Source organism: Pelodiscus sinensis, chromosome 5, assembly GCF_049634645.1.
Source record: "Pelodiscus sinensis isolate JC-2024 chromosome 5, ASM4963464v1, whole genome shotgun sequence".
Lineage (NCBI taxonomy): Eukaryota > Metazoa > Chordata > Testudines > Trionychidae > Pelodiscus > Pelodiscus sinensis.
In genome coordinates this window covers 116,632,690-116,655,734 of record NC_134715.1, presented here as the reverse complement: position 1 = coordinate 116,655,734, position 23,045 = coordinate 116,632,690, and the positions used below count along the sequence as shown (strand labels likewise).

Below are 23,045 nucleotides of genomic sequence, written 5' to 3'. Positions count from 1 at the left end.
GATTTCCTCAGCCAGCCCATTGCTGGTGGCTGCACATGGCTTCTCCCGCCTCCCTGCAAAGCAGCAGAGGGTTTGCCGCTCTCTGCACCGTTCCCCGCTGACTCCCTCTTGCCGGACTAGCTGTTGCCTGCTGACTCCCCCTTTGCCCGCTCTTGTAGGCTGTCGGCTGGGTTTCCCCAGCCGGCCCGTTGCCAGTGGCTGCACGGGGCTTCCCCCGCCTCCCTGCAAAACAGCGGAGGGTTCACAGCTCGCTGCGCTGTTTGCTGCTAACGGACCCCTCCCCCTCTCGCCGGACACAGTGCGGGTCCCGGCAGACCTGTCACAGGGGCATACTCCCAACCCAATCCCCCTCCCCTCTCCTCCCTTTCCCAGAGCCCAACACCCCCCCCCCCCCTCCTCCTGTAACCCAGTCTCCTTTCTCCCCCAACCTAATGTCCTGGTTCCAACAGACACCATCACTTGAAACACAACCCCCACCTTTTCTATTATTTTCAATGGGAAAATTGACCCCGCATAACACGTTTTCACTTTACACAATCATTTTCTGAAACATATCTGTAGTGTTAAATGAGGAATTACTGTACTAGAATTTCTTCCATTGCTTCATAGTTCTGCCTGCACAGATTGTTCTCCCCACTGCAGTCAGATCTAGGATTTCCTGTGTGCTCCGTGCTGGAGCTCATTTGCAACCTGGAGCATTCATGGTCAGGTGTGCTGCCAGCTCTGCTCTTTACACTGTCCAAATAGGAACTGAAATTCAAATTTTCCCAGGGCTTTTCCTGTGTACCTAGAGCGCAGCAGAGTTGAAAGTGCGGGCCAGAGTGGTCATTGCAGAACACTGTAGGTTCTTCTTCGAGTGGCTCCGTGGGTGCTCCACTCCGGGTGTCGGGTCCTGTCCCGGCGCCGCAAATCGGAGAGCTATCAGAGCTGTGGTCCGCTGGACCGCGCATGCGTGGCTGCCCAAGGTGGCATTCGCGCCTTTGATGTGTTGTGTGCGGTCCGGCATGCTCAGTTCCTCTCAGCCGCCCTCGGTCGCGGACGAGAGCTCCTTCTTGTCAGTTTCATTTCCAACGGTTTTCTCCCAGAGCCTTCACATTTGTAAATAGTTTCAGAACTCTTTCCTTCCTTACTTTTGCGTTAAATTGACCAGTTCTACAAAAAAAAAAAAACCAAAAGCCAGTTTTCTACAGACTTTGGACAGTTTCTACGGCTATCTGTGTTTTTAAAAAAAAAAAAAAAAAAAAAAAAGGCCTGAGGGGGACGAGCGTAGGAGACATTGTACGTGTCAATTTCTCTCTCCCCACTACTTCAGTATGCCGGCGTCCCCCGGTTTTAAGAAATGCTCAGTCTGCCGAGAACCCATGCTGGCATCCGACGGGCATGATTCCTGTGTCAGGTGCTTGGGTAAGACGCATGTCCCTCAAAAATGCATCCACCGCAGCAAACTGACGGTGAGGGCTCGAAAGGATCGGGACTTGCGCCTGAAGCTGATCCTTTATGGAAAGGCGCTAGAGTCTGATACCATCCTTGCCTCGGGCACAGCAGCCCAGAAACGGCAGGCAACGTCTCCCGGGACAGCCGTTACGAAAAAGACTAAGGTGTACCCAGCTTGATCGTTGCCAGCCACCACCAAAATGAGATGCCCTGACGAGGCATCTGGGTCAGCGGCCCCAGGGCAGAAACGGGCGCCTGGACAGACGAGACCGGCACCGGCTCCAAAAACTGCACAGAAGCCGACGATTGCAGGACTGCGAAAGCCGGCACCGCCAACTGCCGCCCAAGCAGCACCGGCAGCGGCGATTTTAAACCCCTTGGTGCCGAGCCGCCAAGTCTCTCAGGCGGCACCATGGGCTGATCTGCTGGCACCGGGCTCTTCCTTGGCACCGTCAACGCCGCCCCCATGTGGCGATAGAGGCACTACAGCCGCGTGCGGCCCCGAGCTCTCCACCAGCAGATGAAATTGACAAGGCTTCACTGCCTTGCAAAGCTGCAGAGAAAGAAACTTACAGGGCGCTTTCCCCATCGCCTTCCTTCTCCACCCAGGTACCGAAGGCACCGGGACTATAGCCTTTCTCCATCTCATCAAGTGCTTAGAGGACCTTCCCATGGGGACACGGTCTATATAGAAACTAGACGCCCCCCATCAAGTTCTCGCTTCCCAAGGGGGTCATCAAGGCATAGATCACCTAGGCGGTCACCACGGCGGATCTACTACATCCGCAGTTCAAGATCCTCCAGGTACTCCTCACCAGCATGGTCTGACCATTACTATGGGCGCTACCATAGGGCTGAATATGATCGCCCCCACCCTGGACATGCTACTCTATCTTAGACGGGTACATGAAGAACCCCTATATCACCTAGTGCGCAGCACTTACCTGAGCGTCCACAAAGATTGTTTTCATCGCCTCCATCAGAAAACTTACCCATCCATCAGGATCACTCAGAACCAGAAGAGGGCCAACTGTCCGAGACAGAAGATCCTCAGCCACACATTTCTCCAGCTGACTGTTCCTCATCGTCACCGGATGAAGCAATGATTCCAGATAACGCCTCTCCCTTGGATGACCAGAAGCAGTTCCATGACCTATTCCAAAGGGTTACAAACACACAGGAAATACAGTTAACAGACGTTCCCAAGAAGAAACATCATATCTTGAAGAATTTGCGGCAGCAACAACGGGCAAGAATCGCCCTCCCTATCGATGAGGCAATCATGGAAGTGGCAGACGAAATATGGCAGACCCCCACATCGGCTGCCCCAGCTAGTAAGAGGGTTGATAGGAAGTATTTCGTACCTGCTAAAGGACTGGATTTCCTTTTCAACCACCCTCAACCCAACTCTGTTGTAGTTGATGCGGTACAGCGGAGGGCTAAGGCTCCTCAATATAAGAATACAATCCAAGACAAGGATAATAAAAAATTGGATGTGTTTGGAAGAAAGGTTTACTCTTTAGCTACGTTATTGTTACGAGTCGCAAATTATATGGCCCACCTTTCTAACCACAAATTTGATAACTATTCAAAGCTTACAGAGCTACTACAATATCTACCTGATGCTAAGAAACCCTTACTGAAGGCCATAGTCCAAGAAGGATATATAGCCTGCAATATTACTTTGCAGATGGCCATGGATGTGGCCGACACAGCTGCACGGGCCACGGCTACGGGGGTCGCAATGAGGCGGTCTTCCTGGTTATCATCCGCCGGAACTTTGCGGGAGCTTCAGAATAAAGTAGAAGATCTACCCTTTGAGGGTACCAAGTCAGTTTCGGGGAAAAGGATTTTATTCCCGGTATTTCCTTACCCTAAAGAAGACAGGAGGGTGGAGACCCATTTTGGACCTACGCAAGCTAAACCGCTACCTCAGGAAACATCGCTTCAAGATGGTGACCCTAAATGCCATCATTCCACCGTTGAACAAGGGAGACTGGTTTGCAGTCCTCGACCTGCAAGACACCTACTTCCACATAGCGATCCATGTGGCACACAGGCGTTTTCTCCGCTTCCAGCTAAGTCAAGAACATTTCCAGTACAGAGTACTACCTTTCGGCTTGGCATGTGCACCCAGAGTTTTCACCAAAACCTTAGCGGTAGTGGCTGCACACTTGTGCAGGCTGGGAGTGACAATTTTCCCATACTTGGACGATTGCCTCCTAAGAGGCCAAACTTATTCAGAGGCCAAACACATGGTGACAACAGCCTCAGGTTTTTCACTCTCTGGGTCTACTCATAAACATGCAGAAATCCTCGCCAGAACCTACACAAGATCTGATCTTTATAGGGGCGAGGCTCGATTCAAGAACAGCGCGCGCTTATTTACCCGCCGAACGTTTCGCCGCTATTCAAGATCTTGTTCACACGCTGACGTATGCTCCAACGATTCCCGTCAGAGTGCCGTTACAACTACTGGGACACATGGCTGCCTCAACAACTATTGTTCAAAACGCAAGGTTACATTTTCGCTGCCTTCAACACTGGCTGACTACAGTATACACTCCGATGAAGGATAGCATTCACAAGGTGGCGGCGATACCATCACATGTACAACAATCCCTACAGTGGTGGACCAAGTCCACCAATGTTATGGCGGGCATTCCTTTTCACCGTCCACAACCGTCAAAGCAAATAACAGATGCATCCCTTACTGGCTGGGGAGTGCATATGGACGACATGACGGTTCAAGGTCACTGGTCTCCGCAGGAGATGCTCTTACATATCAACATTCTCGAGTTAAGAGCAGTACGTCATGCATGTCAGCATTTTCAGTACCATATAAGGAACACGACCGTCAGAATCCTTACGGACAATATTGCCACCATGTACTATGTAAACAGACAGGGAGGGGCTCGATCCCAGTCCCCCTTTGTATAGAAGCGATGCGCTTGAGGAACTGGTGTACCCGCATCAATACCATCTTGACAGCCACCTATTTGCCGAGTGTCCAGAATACTATTGCGGACTCGCTCAGCAGGCTGTTTCCCCACGACCACGAGTGGGAACTTCGCATGGACATTCTACACGGTATTTTCGCCCAATGGGGGTTTCCCTCAATAGATCTGTTCGCTACTGCTGCCAATGCCAAGTGCCCCTATTATTGCTCCAGGGCAGGGATCGGACATCGCTCCTTGGGAGATACTTTTCTCCACAATTGGGGAACGTCACTGCTATACGCCTTTCCCCCGATCGTCCTAGTTCCCAGGATCCTGGAAAAGATCACTATAGAAAGGGCTCGAGTAATTTTCATAGCCCCAGCTTGGCCACGGCAGCCTTGGTATTCAATACTCGACCAGATGTCCATCAGGACACCGTACATCCTTCCTCTGCTTCCGGATCTCTTGACTCAGGAAAACGGCTCCCTTTCCCATCCGAAACCTGAAACATTACACCTCACGGCGTGGATGCTCGCTGGTTCAATCCAGTCGAATGCTCATGCTCTCAGAGTGTCAAGCAAGTATTAGTACACAGCAGAAAAGACTCAACTCGAAAGACCTGCCTCGCCAAGTGGGCCAGATTTCAAACGTGGTGTAGCAGTGATGGTAGGGATGCTTACGTCGCAGGGATATCCCAGATACTTGATTACATTTTACATCTCTACGACACGGGCCTTGCAATAGCCTCGCTGCGAGTGCATGTAGCAGCAATTAGTGCGTTTCATCAGGGTCAGGATGGGTTCTCTCCAATTACAAAGAGGTTCCTGAAGGGGCTTATGAACCTCAACCCACCATGACGACCACCACCACCACCTTCTTGGAATTTAGACTTCGTTCTGGATTCTCTGACACGCCCCACCTTTCAACCCTTGGCTACGATACCATTGCAACTTCTAACCACAAAATTGCTTTTTCTGCTTGCCATGACATCAGCTCGCAGAGTGAGTGAAATAGCTGCATTCGTGTCATCACCTCCTTACACAGTGTTTACTAAAGAGTCGTTAACGTTGAGATCTCACTGTTGAGATGCACTGTTGCACACGCTCAATGTGAGAAGGGCATTAGCCTTTTATATCGAAAGAATGCGACACTTTAGGAAATCGGACCGTCTAATAGTGTCATTAGCGGAGCGAACCAAGGGACAACCCATCACTTCCCAACGGATTGCGAGATTAATAGTGTCGTGTATTACAACCTGCTACTCCATACGTAACAAACCTCTTGTGTGTGTTCCCAAGGCCCATTCTACGAGAGCAGTAGCCACAACTACAGCTTTTCTTAGAGGTGTTCCATTCCAAGACATTTGTCGAGCAGCAACATGGTCCTCTCATTCTACCTTTATCAGGCATTACGCTGTAGTAAACCAATTTGCTGCCGATTCCCTTGTGGCTACAGCAGTTCTTTTGCATGTCCAAAAACTTTTAATTCCGGAGCGCTCAAGTGTTCGAGTACTGCTCCGAAGTCACCTGGAGTGGAGCACCCACGGGGCCTCTCGAAGAAGTTACTCACCCTGTGAAGTAACTATTGTTCTTCGAGATGTGCTCCGTGGGTGCTCCACGACCCGCCCTTCCTCCCCGCTCCGGAATTTTTCATTTTCTCATTTCAGGGAGCGGCTGAGAGGAATTGAGCAAGCCGGACCACGCACAACACATCAAAGGCGCGAACGCCGCCTTGGGCAGCCACGCATGCGCGGTCCGGAGGACCACGGCTCTGATAGCTCTCCGATTCGTGGCGCCGGGACGGGACCCGACACCCGGAGTAGAGCACCCACGGGGCACATCTCGAAGAACAATCGTTACTTCACAGGGTGAGTAATTTCTTCATACCTCCCAGGGTTCAAGAACATTAACTTTCACAGAACTGCATTTGCACTTCCCTAAAGTTGACCATGCAAGGTCGGCAGAATGGTCTTGGTGACATGGCTTCGTTGTTTAGAAAATTGACATAATGCAGCTAAGTTCAATTTAAACTTTTAGGGTGCGTCTACACTGAACCATTATTTTGATATCACATTATTTCAAAATAACACTAGTTAGCGTCTGCACAGCTATTCCGTTATTTCTAAATAATGGATGGCTTATTCTGAAATCTGTATACTTCGTTCTACGAGGAATAACGCCTATTCCAAAATAGCTATTTCAATATAAGGCATGTGATGCTCCACTGCTGCTATTTTGAAATAGAGCGGCCCAAGTGAGGGGCTGCTATTCCTCCCCTGGGCTCTAAATTGAGAGAGAACATCTACATTACGGATGTCTGCCTCGGACTAATTTTGAGACTTCCCTGCAGTATAGACGTGCTATTTCGGAATAACTATTCTGGAATGGCTTATTTCGAAATAAGCATGCCATGTAAATGTACCCTAAGCATAGACCAGGCTTGAATTTCTTTATTTGTGTACGTTTTAATCCCATACTGATTCCTGTAGTCTTTGATATAGGTGAATAGCATATTCGCTCTAATTATTATAGTTCTTACCATGAATTTCGAAGATGCATCCCCCTTGTAACTGGATGCTGTGCAGTGGATTTCTGATTTTTTCAGTTTACTGGCATGCAGAGCATTGAGGCTCTGCTCCTTTTGCTGGGAGTGGGGCTATTGGACTTTAATATTCTCCCCATGGGTAAGTGGGTAGAGAGATGAGGAAAGGGAGAAGCACAGCAACATTTGATTCCACCACCACTACTCTGTAGTATCGTTTATTCACTTCGTGCTGTTGTTTCAGGGAATCTGATTTAGGCTTCAATTTTTGTAGCTGGGTCATATTTTGAAGGCTGTCTTGTCAACCATAAGACTGAAAGGCTATATGGTTTTTAAAATGATTGCTCTACGTTTTGGACCTCAGTAATACAGCATCTTAAAAAGGTCAATTTATCAGGTGATTTCATGTCCACATAATCATTTTTTACAAAAGGGCCTATACAAAGTTAAAATTGACATTAGCGTTTATTCATAGCCTACTTTATACTTAATCTGAAAGCTTACCTGCTTGGGAAATGAAAAACCATCCTCATTTGTTTCTTTAAAATGGATAAATGCATGAAAGATGGGAAAATCAAATATCTTCCCTGCTTTTGGTAGGGGGACTTCTAGTCGTTTTCTCATCCTTTCATAGAGATAGGGATATATGCATATGATTTCACACTTGATGGTGTGACTGGTCTGTACACAAAACACAGTGCCTGATCTGATGGCCTTGAAAATCAAATATATGAATTCTAAAATATGTGAGGAAGCTTTGAAGCAATGGGGAAATGAGTAGCATACTACTTTTTATTATCAGAAGTGTAGTGGCTTTTAGGAAGTACTTGAATGAAGACAAGGTGTTGATTCATTAAGGAAAATATTTATTTTCTAAGTGTATCCAGTTTTGAATTAAATAGGTATTGAAGTTTTGGATTTTACGGGTTTTTTCCAGAAAATAAATAAATAAATAAATAAATCTCTCTCGCTCTCGCTCTCGCTCTCGCTCGGTCTTTACTTTCTTTTTAGTTTTGATGTCATGCCACTGGCCATTTTTTTTCTGGAAGATTGGAAAATTTAAGGCTGATGCTTCAAATGTAAAAAAACAAGGAAAAATTGCCATTTTATGCATCCTTGTGAAATAAAAGGGCAAAAACCTACTACTTTTTCTTTTGCTGCTCACTTTTAATGATCACATACTGAGTTTTCTATGTTTGAGACTCAGAACAAAATATAACCTTAAGCATACTCAGCCATTTTCTGCATGATTTAAAATACCTATAACTTACATACTGGAAAAAAAGTATGTTCTCATGCAGATGCAGCACAAAAAAGAGAAGCCTAAGCATTTGTTGTAGAACAGATTTCCAGTTGCATTATTTTCCATAGTGTTATGGAGTTGCACAATTCCATAATGCTACAGTTTCACGTTTCCTTGTCTGTAGACTTGATTAGTCTAACACAGTGCTGTGGATAAACATGGTATGGCTTCTTCTTATCATCAGATCTGTTTTTTTCTTCACATGAAAAATATAAAGCCAAGAATATTTCATGCTAGTGTCTGTGTTAATGCAGTCTTGTGGTTGTAACATAAAAGAAAACAAAACTGGAAATGTAAAACAGAATTCCCTGTTACACATGTTGGATATTGGATTATTGCATTAGGTGAAGTTTTGCATCTTTATGTATGCTGTACACACTTGAAGTATGATAGCCCTTACTGAGCATGTCATTGTGGGATTTATTAAGCTGCTGTATTAGATTCAGTTCTTGGATATACCACATGCTTTTGAATTTACTGAATATGAGTAGCATCCAGGCATGGATGACTTCTGGCTTTTTAAGATCACTCCTGAGGTGCAGACTGCAATGCTGGTATCCATTTTCTTAATGTGAAGCCCTGCAACTGAGTTACCTTTGACAAGTGTGGACGTCTCAAGTTTCATGAGTAGCTCACATATCCATTCTCCAGAGCTCCATTCTTGTGGATAGTCTGGATTGTTTCACCCTTTGGGGATTTTGTGAAAATCAAAACCAGTAATCCAGACTTTGCAAAGGCACTTCTAAATCACACACGCTTTACTCTTGGACTATGTCTATACTCTGAGTTCTTTATTGTATATCTCTTTCTGTATATGCAAATTGGCAAAAGGCTCACAGTGTGGATGTAGGTGGGACCAGTTAAACTGTTCTTTTACTGGAACAACTGAACCTACATCAGGGCTTGTGGTAGCAGAGTTGTCAGTCAGAGATAACACTTCATTACACCTCCCTGACTGATATAGTTATGCTGACAAAAGTCTATATTATAGACCTGGCCATTGACAAAGCACAACATGCATGCAGATCTGTCAAAAAATAACAGAACGCCTACATGTGAGACCCTCCTCACTTTTCTCAATCCATTCTGAGAGATGGTTGGGTGTTAATCAACATTGTCCAATGAGTACAGAGTAGGGATGTGAAAGGTTAACTAGTTTACCAGTTAATATCACCCTTCGCAGGTGATGATATCAGTTCTCATGAACCATCGACCAGGGGTTGTTCTGGGTATCCAGAGCAGCCCCTGTTTGTGGCGGGCCGGGGACACAGGCACTGGAGTAGTCCCCTCCTTAATTAGTTAACTGGTTAAATGTGAAGTAAAGTTCATGTTTAACCGGTTAACTAGTTACATGGGATTTTATGTCCCTAGTCTAGAATTCGTCTGCAGCCCTTTCACTCCTGCCCAATCTTGTCTTCTAGTTTTGGTATGTTTCCCCATTGTTAGTGTTTCTCTTTAATAGCAGATTCTAATATTCTTCCTGTCGTTCCCCCTTATAATCTTGTAACTGTTGCAGACAACATATTTTTGGATCAGGATCCCTACAGTTATTACACAGTGATATTTCAGATTTAAATGGCTGAAATTTACTTATTTTTAAAATCCTATGATTGTGAAATTAACCAAAGTGGACTGTGAATTCGGGAGGACTGTACTGATAAGAATATTCCTGTGCTGGTAGTCCTTAATGTTTGCTTTGTTCAGAAAAGACACCACGACCTCCCTTTAAAACAAGGATGAGTGAAAGGTATCAGTAAGGAAATAAGTATAAAGAAAATACATAAGACTGGAATTCATAAGTTTGCATAAACAGATTCCCATTCCTTCTCAAAATATTCAGCTTTCATTGTTTGTCATTGTCCACTTCTCTCCTGAGTACACAGTAAGATGCTGTCTGTTCTTTTTCTTAGTTTTTCATTTTCCCCATATTTTATAATAACCTAGATATTTTTTCAGTGCAAGGATAGATAATTTACTTTGGAGGGAAGCAGTTTTACATCTGACTCTCTTTTCATGTATGCAACGTTATAGATGTGTTGATCCCAGGATATTATATGAGGTGAGTGAGGTAATATCTCTAATTGGACCAGCATCTGTTGGTGAGAGAGAGAAGCTCTCAAACTGCACAAAGCTCTTTTTCAGGGCTGGGAAATATACAAAAAATTTTATTTAACTGTAACACGTGATGGGGTGCGGTCATAGAATACGCCTCCAGGGGTGTCTCCTGGAGTGCTGTTGACACGACCACTGCCACTTGCCTTCCCATGCTCTGGGGCTTCTCATCACCTGGTCCTGAGATCCCTCCTCCCCCATCCCCCTGAGAAGCAGTTCAGACACTGAACCTCTTCAGTGTCCAAGGAGAGTACAATTTAGGGCCCAACTTCCTGGGATACCCCTCCCCAAATGGGATTTAACTCCAAAGAATTAGGTAAGCCGCTTTTAACAATGAAAAGGGGAATGTGCACACTGGTTGCTTCCCCCAGGTAATAATTATTTACACTGGGTTTGATAGAAAATAAAAGTACTTTTATTTTCTAGAAGCAGTAGGATTTCAGTGGTAATAAGTGAGAACAGGCAGAGCAAAGTAGATTACAAATCAAAAGAAAAACAAATTGTGGACCACAAGCTAAATATGAGTCAACAGTATTACACTGTTGCAGAAAAAGCAAACCTGATTCTGGGATGCATTAACAGGAGTGTGTGCAAGACACAAGAAGTCATTCTTTTGCTCTACTCTGTCCTGATTAGGCCTCAATTGGAGTATTGTGTCCAGTTCTGGGCACCACATTTCAAGAAAGATGTGGAGAAATTGGAGAAGGTCCAGAGAAGAGCAACAGAAATGATTAAAGGTCTAGAGAACCTGACCTGTGAAGGAAGACTGAAAGAATTGGGTTTGTTTAGTCTGGAAAGGAGAAGACTGAGAAGGGACATGATAGTGGTTTTCAGGTATATAAAAGGATGTCACAAGGAGGAGGGAGAAAATTGTTCATAGGACAAGAAGCAATGGACTTAAACTGCAGCAAGGGAGGTTTAGGTTGGACATTAGGAAAAGCTTCCTGTAAGGGTGGTTAAACGCTGGAATAAGTTACCTAGGGCGGTTTTGGAATCTCCATCTCTGGAGATATTTAAGAGCAGGTTAGCTAGACATCTATCAGGGATGGTCTAGAGATAGTACTAGGTCCTGCCAGGGGGCCAGGGGACTGGACTTGATGACCTCTCGAGGTCCCTTCCAGTTCTGTTCTATGATTGTACGAAAATCGCTTAGCTAATTTTACACTGAAACCTCAATACAAACTTTTTAAAACTCTGCCTAAAACTACTTTTCCAGCTGCCCTTCCAAATCAGGGCTGTCTCCCTACCCTCGGATCTTTGGCTCCTTTCTTCAGGTGCAGCCTGGCCAAAAGTCGTTTTAAAAAAAAAAAAGAAAACTCCTCTTTTTAAAGAATTCCATTATTGCATAAGGAGTCACCTGGCCACTCCCTACCAACCAGTGCTAAACCTAAAGGATAAAAGGCTATTTGCATACGACTGCAAAGACATTGATGCCTCCCATGATGACTTTCATTACACTTTTAAAAATAATAAAGTATTCCCTACTCTTTGCCTAATTTTACACACAAGAATGATACACACACAAAAATAAGATAAACAGAATGAGCAGATCATGACATGAACATTGACAGGATACATGGAATAATTTGCTCAAAGAACCTTTGAGTTATGTATATTCATGTCGGGGGGAGAGGTGTTCACTCACAAGGTGAAACAGATTTGTTTGGCTCTGTTTCACTTTGTATTTAGTTGTGACACTCTTGAGACATTTCCATTCCTGAAGAGCTTTGTGTAGTTTGAAAACTTTTCTTTCAGGAACAAAAGTTGTCTAGTTACAGATATTACCTCATCTACCTTTGCTCTTTTTAAAAAGAATTTAGACTGTTTCAAGGGTATAGGATAATGTTTTAGCAAACTTTAATATTGCTGTGTCATTTACCAGGCAAAGTACTTTTAGGAGAAGAAGAAGGCTTGGAGGATGACCCTGAAACACGTTCGGAAGTCAACACTGCAACTTTTGCAGGTAGATCTGCATTCTTTTTATTACAGAATGCAGTATGTAACTTCTGTATATCTGTAATCCGGTCAGTATGTCCATCATGAATAGTAAATAAGTGTCTGTCCTTAAAATATAATTCACTAAAAAGTGGGATAGCCCAAGGCTACATAGTTACATTTTACACATCTTTTACCAGTTTATCCTTTATTTAATAAGTGTGAAGACTGATAAAAGTCTAATTGAACTGTGATTATGATTGACTGTGACTTGTAGCTGAGGATTATAGGTGAAACAGCGTAAAAGTTAAATTTTTTTAAAGTGCTATCTGCTTGTTCTCCTTAGCAATCATAGTAACAGAAGCTGAAGAAATAATATTTTTAAAATAGAAGGTGCATACTATTTAGAAACATAACTTCCTCAGACTTGTACCCAAATTTGCATACTTCTTTTTACTGAATTTTAAAAGCCCCCCTCTGGCATTTTAACACACAGTTTAGAAAAGATGGTTCTTGGACTGCAGTGTTCAGATGGAAAAAAAAGACTAAATATGGGCGTTAGAGCTAGTTAGTTTTTATAGAAGAAACAATGAAAAGTTAAGAAGGTTGTACTATGTGTAATTGACTTACAGGCGTTTACCTCCCTAAGGATGTTAAAATGCGGTTAATTGACTAATCTACAGGCAATTCTGCATTCCTCCTTAGAAATGTACAAGAGGTCCCACTGGGGCTCTTGTACATTTCAAAGGAGGAATGCAGAACTCTACATACAGCCCGGGACCAGTGGCAAGTCCTGCTTACTCCGGGCTGCATGTGAATCCCCAGTGGGGGGGCTCTTGTGCATTTCAAAGCCATGGAGCCTGGAGTCAGCTGGCAACTCCCCAGCTGATCCTGGGCTCTGTGCGGCATTTCCCCAGAACCCGGAGTCAGCTGGGGACTCTCCAGCTGATCCCGGGTTCTGGGGAAATGCCGCACGAAGTCTGAGGTCAGCTGGGAGTCCCCAGCTGACTGCCTGGGCTCCAGGGCAGCTGTCCCTTTGAAACACCAGAAGCGGCATTTTAAAGGGGCAGCCGCTGCATAGCTGAAGTACCCCTCCCCTTCCCACCTATGAGAGAGAGGAAGCAGGGGGCAGGGGAATCGACTAGTCAAAAGACTATCCGATAAGCAAATGCTTTTTTTAACATCCCTATACCTCCCGAACAATATTTTATTGCTTCATTCCCTGCTCCCTTCTAAGTCTTTTCCCTTAATCCAATTTTACATCTGAGATGCAAACATGAACTTGATTATTTTGCTTTCCTTTGTTTTTAAATCTTTTCTTTAATGTATACTCACAACATTTTCTTGATTCATTAGTTTGGACCATTAATTTACTTTTTGTTTCAGCCTCTATGAAGAGTGAGATAAACAGTGAATTAGCTTCTTCATCAGGAGTATCAACAGCTGGATCAATAGTAAGTTCTGCAGCGGATCCTACAGGACATGACATCATCACTGAGCAGCCACGTTCACAACATACTTTGCAATCAGACTCTGTAGACCTGACCAGTTGTGATTTGGCCAGCACAGCTACTGAAGGAGAAGAAGATGACATGCTTAGTCGGAGCTCCAGCCAAATCAGCACTGTCCAGTCAGACCCCATTATGGACTTGAATGATGGCACGCAGGCATCTTCACCTGTTAGTGATAGCTCTCAGACTACCACAGAAGGTCCAGATTCAGCTGTGACCCCTTCGGACAGTTCTGAAATTGTAAGTGTGCAACGGGCAGAGTGGGTATCCCAGTCTTCTACTGAGGGGCCCGACATATCTCAGAGCTCTTCCATGGAGGGTCCAGACTTGGACACATCTACTTGTTCATCTTCTACTTTTCCGTCCTCTGCTAGTAACACCGAAAAGGTCAGCAGCTCATAGCTTTATCTGAGAGCTTGACCTCATTTTAACACTTTCACTGCTGCTTTAAAAAATTAATTACTGAACATAAAAGTTGATCAAAACAAGACTTTTTAACTTGACATGTATGTATTAAAGAGACTATAAAATTACTCTCCTCACTGAAAGAATGAAAATATTAAGGGGTTTTCATGATAAATTTTCTAAATGTATGCTTCTGTTTTATTAGCATATTAGCCCTTAAAACTAATCAAATTGTTGCTTCAGTTTGAAACAGCTGGTGAAAGTGTTAAAGGGTGAACCCTCCATTTGGAATAATAAATACTTCTCAAGTCTGAGTGTGTTTCAACGTCATACTTTCATATTGCTTATTGCCTGTGCTTTTTCACTTGAGAATTCAATTTTACTACTACTTATTCCACACTTATAGAATTTCTGTTATATCATTTGAGCATTGCATAACTTCATATATGCTCCATTGATGCTTTTATGCTTGCTTCAAGCATTTATTCAGTAATGAACTCTACAGATATTTTAGCATGCCCATCTCTCTTTGGTCAAGATGTCATGTGGTTGAAAGAGCAATTCAACAGACACTAATGCTTTTTTTGTTTGGAGGATTTTTTTTAAATGGCTTTTTTTAGTGGGTTGGGCAAAGGACACAAATATACATATGTAGCTTGTCAAGCCTCAATTCCGGCTTCTTAATGTATTGTTACTGCTTGGCCTAAAAGCACTTCAGTGAGGTTATTGTAGATGAGTTGGGAAGAATAAATGACCAGTGGAGTTATTTTTAAAACTTGTTACTTTACAAGTGTGACACGCAGGTACTGTTGCCCAAAAGAGGGGTCAGATTGGGCAGGAGAGGAGTAATAGTAGTTTCTCAAACTCTGACTAGCACCTAAGTGCTCATGAAGCAAAAATGAACTGGTGTTGGTGCAAATCTTCATAATAGGATTGACCTTCTTTCTTGCACACTCTAAATAGAGAAATAATTAACACTTATGTTGTAGTGGCCAGCATCAGAATGAACACTTTATTAAGGAGAATTGGAGTGTTCACACTTCCCTTAAAGCTGTTGCTTCAGGCTGCCTGAATATTTGGGCTGATGTCACTGGATTGATTTACAATTGGTTCAGATTTTGAATGTTATATTTGCAATCATAAAGGTTGGAGTTTTAAGCTTTTTTTAAATTCATAGATCTTAAGACCAAAAAGGACCACAAGGATCCACAGCCTGATCTTCTGTATCACATAGGCCATAGATTCAAGCCCCTTAATTTCTGTATCCAGACTGTAATTTCTCTTTGAGCTGTAACATCTCTTTTAGAAAGATAATCAGTCTTGATTTGTGACTTCAAGCAATGACAAATACAAGGTACCCGTAAGTAATTAAAATTAAGTTTAAATCCTAAAACCCAAGTTTCTACCTTCAGGGAAAAGTACAGTTTGGTAAGATGCCAAGCCCGGAATAATCAAACTTGTCCCACTTGACAGATGCAGATAAGCCAAATAGAGTGTCCTTTATTGGTAGCTTTTAACTTTTAAATATCTCTTTTCCCCCCTTCCTTTCAATGTTTAGTTTGCTTTCTTAGCGCATAGCCATTGCTCCGATGTACTGAGATTATGGAGTTTGGAAATGAACAGTTTAAGAAGTGTCCAAAATAATACAGAATTATTTTCAACATGAGCTGCGATCCAGAATTGTCAAGGACTTTACTATTTTCTTGGTACTTGCTTTGGAAATCCAGTAAATAAATCCTCAGTGAGGTTTAGGGATGCTTAATGCGCATACAAAGTGCCTCTGAAATGCACATAGTAGTGTAATTTGATAACTATCTAAACAGAGAACTTGGAAATACTCAGAATTTACCTGGTATTTAGCAAACAGGCTAAGAATTAACTAACTTAGTGGCAATCCATAAATACTTGGTAAATAGCTGATGTCTGCATTAAAATGCCTGAACTACAAATCATAACTAAGGAGCTCAAATTTAAATCCAGTGCAAATGACTTTTGGAAATTGAGAAGAGAAGAGCTTATAGTTGCAGATCACATTTCAGTTTTTGAAAATGGTCATTATTACAATTACAAAACTTTATTAAAATTGCTACATAAAAATTCCAGCTCTTTTCATGCAAACAAATGGCATATTTAGATCTTTAAATATATGTAAATGTAGACTGGTTGCAATACGAAAAGTGACTAAATGTGCTAATTGATTCACATATCAGATTCTTGTGTAGTTGGTGGGTAAAACCAAGTTTCTACTAATCTTTTGATCTTGATAGTCCTGCAGACACAATATGAGAGGCTGAGTCCGGCTGTCTTTCTTCCTTGTGTGGCATTAACAATGTCAAAATTATTCTCCAGCTTTCCGTTGCATCCAAGAACAGATGCCTATTTTCAAATTCTGGGTGCTTATATGGTTCCATCACTGTAATATATTTGTTTGTATTTATCCTCATAATGTCCTTTTGAGGTAGGGCAATGCTATTATCTCCTTTCTACAGATGGGGAACTGAAGTAGAGAGACTAAGTAACCTGTCGTAGGTCATACAGGAAGTCTGTGGCAGAGAAGGGAATTGAACTATGGTCTCCTGAGTTATAGGCAAATAACTACTAGCCTTCGCTCCCCTCCTGTCCCCCAGGTCTGCAACAAGTGTAACTGAGGTTAGAATTTGGCCTGCTGAATCCATTTGTTGCGGAAATCATGTTTAGTTACCATGGAATCTACAGTGCCAATACAATTTATTGTAAAATCAATGTGTAAAACACAAATACGTTTTGAAAACCAGTGTTTGAAAGTGTAGTTATCTGCCAGATACGGAGTCCAGGGTTTAGATCTTCTTTGCAACAGCTAATCAAAACACAGTTAACTAAAACTGTGCTTCCTACATTGTCATAAGCTTTCCTCCTTGAAGTGTGTTACAATCAACTTGGGTTTTGGCAGGTAAGCAAGAGAGAAACTGCTTCATAAATACTGTTATAAAAATATTTATTTGAAAAATACACAGAGACATAATGAATTGGCTTTTAAAATATTTGAGTCTTTAATGGAAAATGTGATACCATGGAAATAATAAAGCAGAGTATAATGTATAAATCTTGAATCTTTATAGAATTAGACAAATAAGGAGAGAAGTTAAACTAAACATATAATAGGATTTTGAGATTCAAATAAGTGATGGAGTGAAAATTCTGAAAGATGTCACATCCTATACACTTACGTGAGCAGAGCTTGTTGTTTGTGGGGTTTTTTTTTTTTGGTGTTAAATTTGTAATCTTTGGACAGTGGGCTTTTTTGTCTTTTGTCTTTGTTTATGGAGCTTCCTGCCGTGTGAAATCTAAGAAATCTATCTTTTTCTTGATGCTTTTTTATTTTGTTAGACATTTTAAATGCTTTCCGACTTACATGTTGTTTTAAATTTATAGGCTGCTTTTTATTTGTGTTGTATAGAGTTTTGATGTCATAAGAACCCTGAAGGGTGTTTCTAGCTATTTTGTTCTTGGAATGGGAGGTGAGGTGTTGCTTTGTCCTTCTGCATGCTTATTTAATTTTTGTAAGTCTGGGATTTGTTTTATGTGGAAGAGGGCCTTTTAATATTTTAAAGATAAATTTTAAATGACAAAGATTTGTTCCATAATTTTATGATTTGATCTTAGACTTTATAAATTAAAGACAAGAGATGTCCACAGTTATTTTCTTGCCAGTGCATGATAGCAATGTTACAGCTGACTCAAATCAGTATATTGTTTGTGTATTTATTTGTATATTATAGTCTATGCAGCTAAAATTTCTTGACAGCTTAATTGGTATCTACTTTTCACTTTCATGATGTACATTTTACAGCCAGGATATTAACAGTTACCTTCTGATAGTGTAACTGAAATGTTTTGCTACATTTTGGTGATGATCTCAACATAAATGAAAGACGGTCCATAACATTAGTATCAGTGGGCTTTTTTTTAAGTTCCTTTCTATTGAACTCTGAGTTAGAATGAAAGGATAAAATGAGAATATTTGAAGAGCTCCAGCCCTGTGTTTTATGGTGCCCAGCAGAATCACTACTAAAATTCCACTACCCAATTGGAAGTTGTTGGAAAATTTGTCAACTGGGCCCTAAAAGAGGATGATGGAGTTTGATAACAGCTAGGATGGATGTTGCCTCTCAACAAAGAGGCCCAAACCGTAAAATAGAGAGAGGCTCCATGTAAGGTGTCATGTAAAACAAGGATGCCATTTCAGGAGGGAAGGGCGGGGCAGCAGTCATGTGCTGTAGGATGTGGCTAGCTTTTCATCCCGTTCTCTGGATGCTAAGGGAATGAGGGGAAAGTACTTGCATTTGATGCATACCTCTTACACCTGACTGGTAAGCTCCCTTCACCAGCTAGATGTGAGAGGCATGTATGGAATGCAAGCGCTTTCTCCTTAGCATCCGGGGAATAGGATGAAAGGTAAGTCGTGTCCCAGAGTGCATGGCTGCTGGCCTCCCCACCGTTCCAAAATGACGCCCTTGCATGTAAGCCAGGCCTGAGAGCTGTTGAGATCACACTTGTACCTTGGAAAATGAGGACTAGGTATGGGGCAACTCAGAGCTGCACGCTAATGCTAACATGCATCAGACTGACTTTGGTTTGGAAGGAGTTCTGAATTACTAACACTGCATGTTTGAGTGCAAAAATCCAATGCACTAAGTTAATCTAGTCTAAAAGTCTACTCCTTGTATATCTTAGGTTCTCGAAGGTACTGAAAGCCTGTATTCTGGAATGCAGATTGGACAGCTGCAAGATGAGGAAGATGAATCTGCAAATGTTCTCCATGATGAATCCTCAGATCCTTTCAAAAATTCTTCCCTTGGTATGTTAAGTAGAAAAAATCAACTACAAAAATAGTACAGTTGAACCTCTCTAGTCCGGTGCCCTCGGGACCTGACTGGTTCTGAACGAGAGAATTTTCCAGACCATGGAAGGTCAATATTGTCTAGCAGCATTACCAACACTTCCACTGCTTACTGGGCTGTTAGAGGACGTTTAGGAGTAAATTAGAGCTAAATAACAGCACAGAACACGGAGAACTAGGACTGGTGAATATAAACAAAGTTTATGAAACTGCGGGAAACTTGGTCACACCCATGGAAAGTGGACATCCGGCTAACTAAAATCACACCAGACTATGAATGTTTCTGGTCTAGAGAGGGTGAACTTGTAGTTTCTTTCATCTTATTTCTAGCAAAATTCATTTACTTATTTTATGTCCACCATAAACAAATGTAGCTGTTCTGATCAAAGTAGAAAATTCATTTTTCCTCTTTTTGTTTCTTTAACAAATAATTTTTCTTGTTAGTTCTACGCTACTTTAACTGTTTGGTAATAAACTTCAGTTAAGTGTGTGATCTTTGTTAATTTACATTTTAAATAGTGTTCTATTCATTACTTTTTTCTGAAGCTCTTCAGCAACCCCACTTACTGAAAAACATGGGCCATAGCAGGCAGCCTTCTGACAGCAGTGTAGATAGATTCATGGCAAAAGAAGAAGCAGTAGAATCTGGAGATCATGAAAATAAGGTAAGACGCATTCTCCCACTCAAAATGGGTTTTTAAGTTAGATGTTTGTTAAATTTTCCAAACAAATGACCTGAAACAAGACTGATGAAATTCAGTATTATAAGCAAATGCTTTGATATGTGCAAAAGTAGGTATATTTAACAGTATGTGTCCTAACTTTAAAAAAGTACATTCCGTTCATAAACATTAACTTGCAATTAAATGTCCTAGATCACATAAATACACTATCTTGACAACTTGCATATACAAAAGATATTATACTATCAAGCAGACCTAAATAGACAAGTAATGCAATTAAGGGTGTCAGAACTGAAGAGAGAAAAAGAACAGCTCTCCCTTGTTGGGTGAATGAAGATTAGTGAAGGGGCACATAATGAATTTATGTCAAATATCATTGAGCTGACCATCACCTGAAATGAACAAATACAACAAAGCTCCAGTTGAATGCAATGAGTTTTATATAAAAAATAATCCCCATCACTGAGAAGATGTTGCCAGAATCTCTGCCATACAGTTTATTAGAGCAAATGAGACAAATTTGGCAACTTCTAGAAGGAAATTACTCCTGAGTTGGGTTCCATATTATGTTTCTAGAGAGCATAACTTCATAGCTGAAGGAGCCTTATGAACAGTCTTTTGTCAAACAAGTTTAGATGATGATCATGATGATCTACAAAACCTGTCATAGCCTCAATCATAAAATTAAAACTATTCTAATGCTGGTGGTAGCATTCTCACAGAAGATGTATTTAATGTGCCTCTGATTTATTACAAGGCATCTTAGTCTTTTGTGATTTAAAAAAAATTATCTTGAATTAAAAAATCAGAATTTGTTGTTTTTTTCACATATCAATTAAACTGCTGAACTTGAGTTTCCGTATCCACAATATATATAGGTATCAGATGAACGCAATTTTTTTTATATATTCATTATTTTTCAGATGACCGCCCTTGCCCCAATCATTGTCCAGATTGTTTTTGGTTCTGAACTGGCCCAGGTTATAATTAAATAGGATAATCAGGGTTCCTTGTCTCTGACTTCAATTTTTTTAATAAAAAATGAAGAAACACAAATTCTGTATTTTTTCCATAGCAAAAAGATTTCTAGGATCCTTGTTTATTACTTAGTATTTCTAGAGTATCTTCCCTTTTTATGATTTGTTTAAATACAAAGTTAACAGCATATATAAGATGTGTGATTTGCTTTTTGGAACAGCCTTCCAGAATAAAAGGAGATATAGGTCACTACACAGATGGAAATTCTGCTCCTCTGGTTCACTGTGTTCGTCTCCTATCTGCTTCTTTTCTGCTTACTGGGGAGAAAGGTGGTAAGTTGCTGTCAAAAACAGTTGTGCTTATTGCCCATATCAGTATACAAAACAAAGTGTAATCACTTTCTCGTGTTTGACAGTTCTTCATTGACAGAGCTTATTGTTTTTTGTGGGTTTTTTTATGACAATAGCTTGTAAAGAGCTTTAATAGGATTTGTATTGTGTTGTAATGGCTGAACCTAGTTTTGACCTGCTCATTCTTGATATTATTGTATTTCTAGAAGACGTACCTGGCATGCCTTGGTCCAGACCGAGGCTGCAGACACCCATTGGGGAGTTTGGGGGGGGTGAGCCTGGCCTGGGTCCAGGGTTGGGGCTGTGCAGACCTCCCCTCTGGTGCTCCCCATGCCTGGTCTGGGGGGCAAAGGAGTTTCCAGTGGGGTTCTGTGGGGGAAGGGGGACCGGGGCTCCACTGCCCAGCCTTGGTGGTATTCCTGGGGGAAGGGGCATGGTGGTGGAACCAGTGGGGTTTCCCTCCCTCCAACCACTCCAGCGCTGGGACTGAGGGCTGGTGGTGTAGGAGGCCATTTACCTGGGTCAGTGGCAGGCAAGATCATGAGCCCTGTCTCTATCTGGCCACTCCCTTGGTGGTGCGGTTGTCTCCAGTGGTCATTGCAGGATTACCGCTCTCTGTGCTTGCTCCCCCCCCCCCCCCCCCATTGGTAACTGAGGATCCTGTCCCTTTTCTCTCTGCCTACTTCCTTTCCATGTTATGGAAAACAATCCCATTCCCAGCTCTACCTGTTTTCTTGGCTCAACCAAACCCTGACCTTGCTTTAAGTTAGGATAAGGGCAAACTGCATATCAAATTTGGTACTCTTACTGCAGAGAGACGCACAGATGCACAAATCTGTAGTGCGTGGGTGAGTGTACTTTAAAAGATGTTTTTAAATGGCAAAATAAGATAACTTTTAAACTTTTTCTTAAGATGTCAGTTGTCTAATTGAAGCAAAATACAGGACTATATAGCACTTTAAAGACTAACAAGATGGTTTATTAGATGATGAGCTTTCGTGGGCCAGACCCACTTCCTCAGATCAAGTAGTGGAAGAAAATAGTCACAACAATATATACCAAAGGATACAACTTAAAAAAATGAACACATATGAAAAGGACAAATCACATTTCAGAACAGAAGAGGGATGGGGGGGGGGGAAATGTGAATGTCTGTGAGCTAATGATATTAGAGGTGATAATTGGGGAAGCTATCTTTGTAATGGGTAAGATAATTAGATCCTTTGTTTAAACTCAGATGTAGAGTGTCGAATTTTAGCATGAATGACAGTTCAGAGGATTCCCTTTCAAGTGCAGATTTGAAAGGTCTTTGTAGTAGGATACAGGTAGTTAAGTCGTTGAGACAGTGTCCTTCACTTCAGCTACACCAGACTAACAAGGCTACATTTCTATTAGTTGTCTAATTGAAATCCATGTAGAGCTGGCAATTCACATGATAAAGCCAGCAGCCCCTACTTTTTACCAGTGACTTTCATTCATATTAAGGTTTTGTGTAGCATAGTTAAGTCTGAGATACAAGTAACAAAAACTAGAAACAAGGAGGAGGAAACTTGTAAAGACTACTGCTGCGTAAGTGGAGGAAATGGCTTTTTCTGTAATGTACTAGAATCATCAGCAGTAGTGGAACTGCCAGCTACTAGTGAAGCCAGTAACAGGAAGGAGAGAAGGACTACATACAAGATCAGAGCCACTAGCCAGGCAATGTGTCCGTAGGAGCAAATGGTTAAGAGACTGGAGTTTGGGTAGTATATCTGGGATAGAAGGGAACTGAGAAGCAAGTTCAGGGGCCTGCCAGTGCACTGGATAAGTAGCCCCCCCCCCCCCAAACTCTTCCTCCCTTCCCCGTCAGTGCCAATGGGAGGGAGGGAGAGAGTAAAAGGCCCCTGGTGGCGGGGGGAAGGGAGGGGAGAAATGTCCGCTGGGGGCTAGAAGGGAGAGAAAAAGCCTGTGACACATTGGATCCCCCACACTGAGC

General features: G+C 42.2%; 1 protein-coding gene across 6 annotated transcripts in view; it reads left to right on the top strand.

The window, feature by feature from the left end:
- The window catches only part of HTT (huntingtin), a 204,258-nt gene that overhangs the window by 37,748 nt on the left and 143,465 nt on the right, over window positions 1–23,045 (top strand). For 3 of the 6 annotated variants that reach the window (XM_006128262.4, XM_006128263.4, XM_006128261.4), the window contains 5 exons: window positions 12,212–12,292; window positions 13,651–14,015; window positions 18,894–19,017; window positions 19,606–19,724; window positions 20,941–21,052. In XM_006128262.4, the coding sequence (XP_006128324.1) occupies window positions 12,212–12,292; window positions 13,651–14,015; window positions 18,894–19,017; window positions 19,606–19,724; window positions 20,941–21,052 (801 nt within the window). Of the gene's footprint in view, window positions 1–12,211; window positions 12,293–13,650; window positions 14,163–18,893; window positions 19,018–19,605; window positions 19,725–20,940; window positions 21,053–23,045 lie in introns of all 6 variants that reach the window. The other 3 variants (XM_075930826.1, XM_075930827.1, XM_075930825.1) reach the window with 1 other exon arrangement.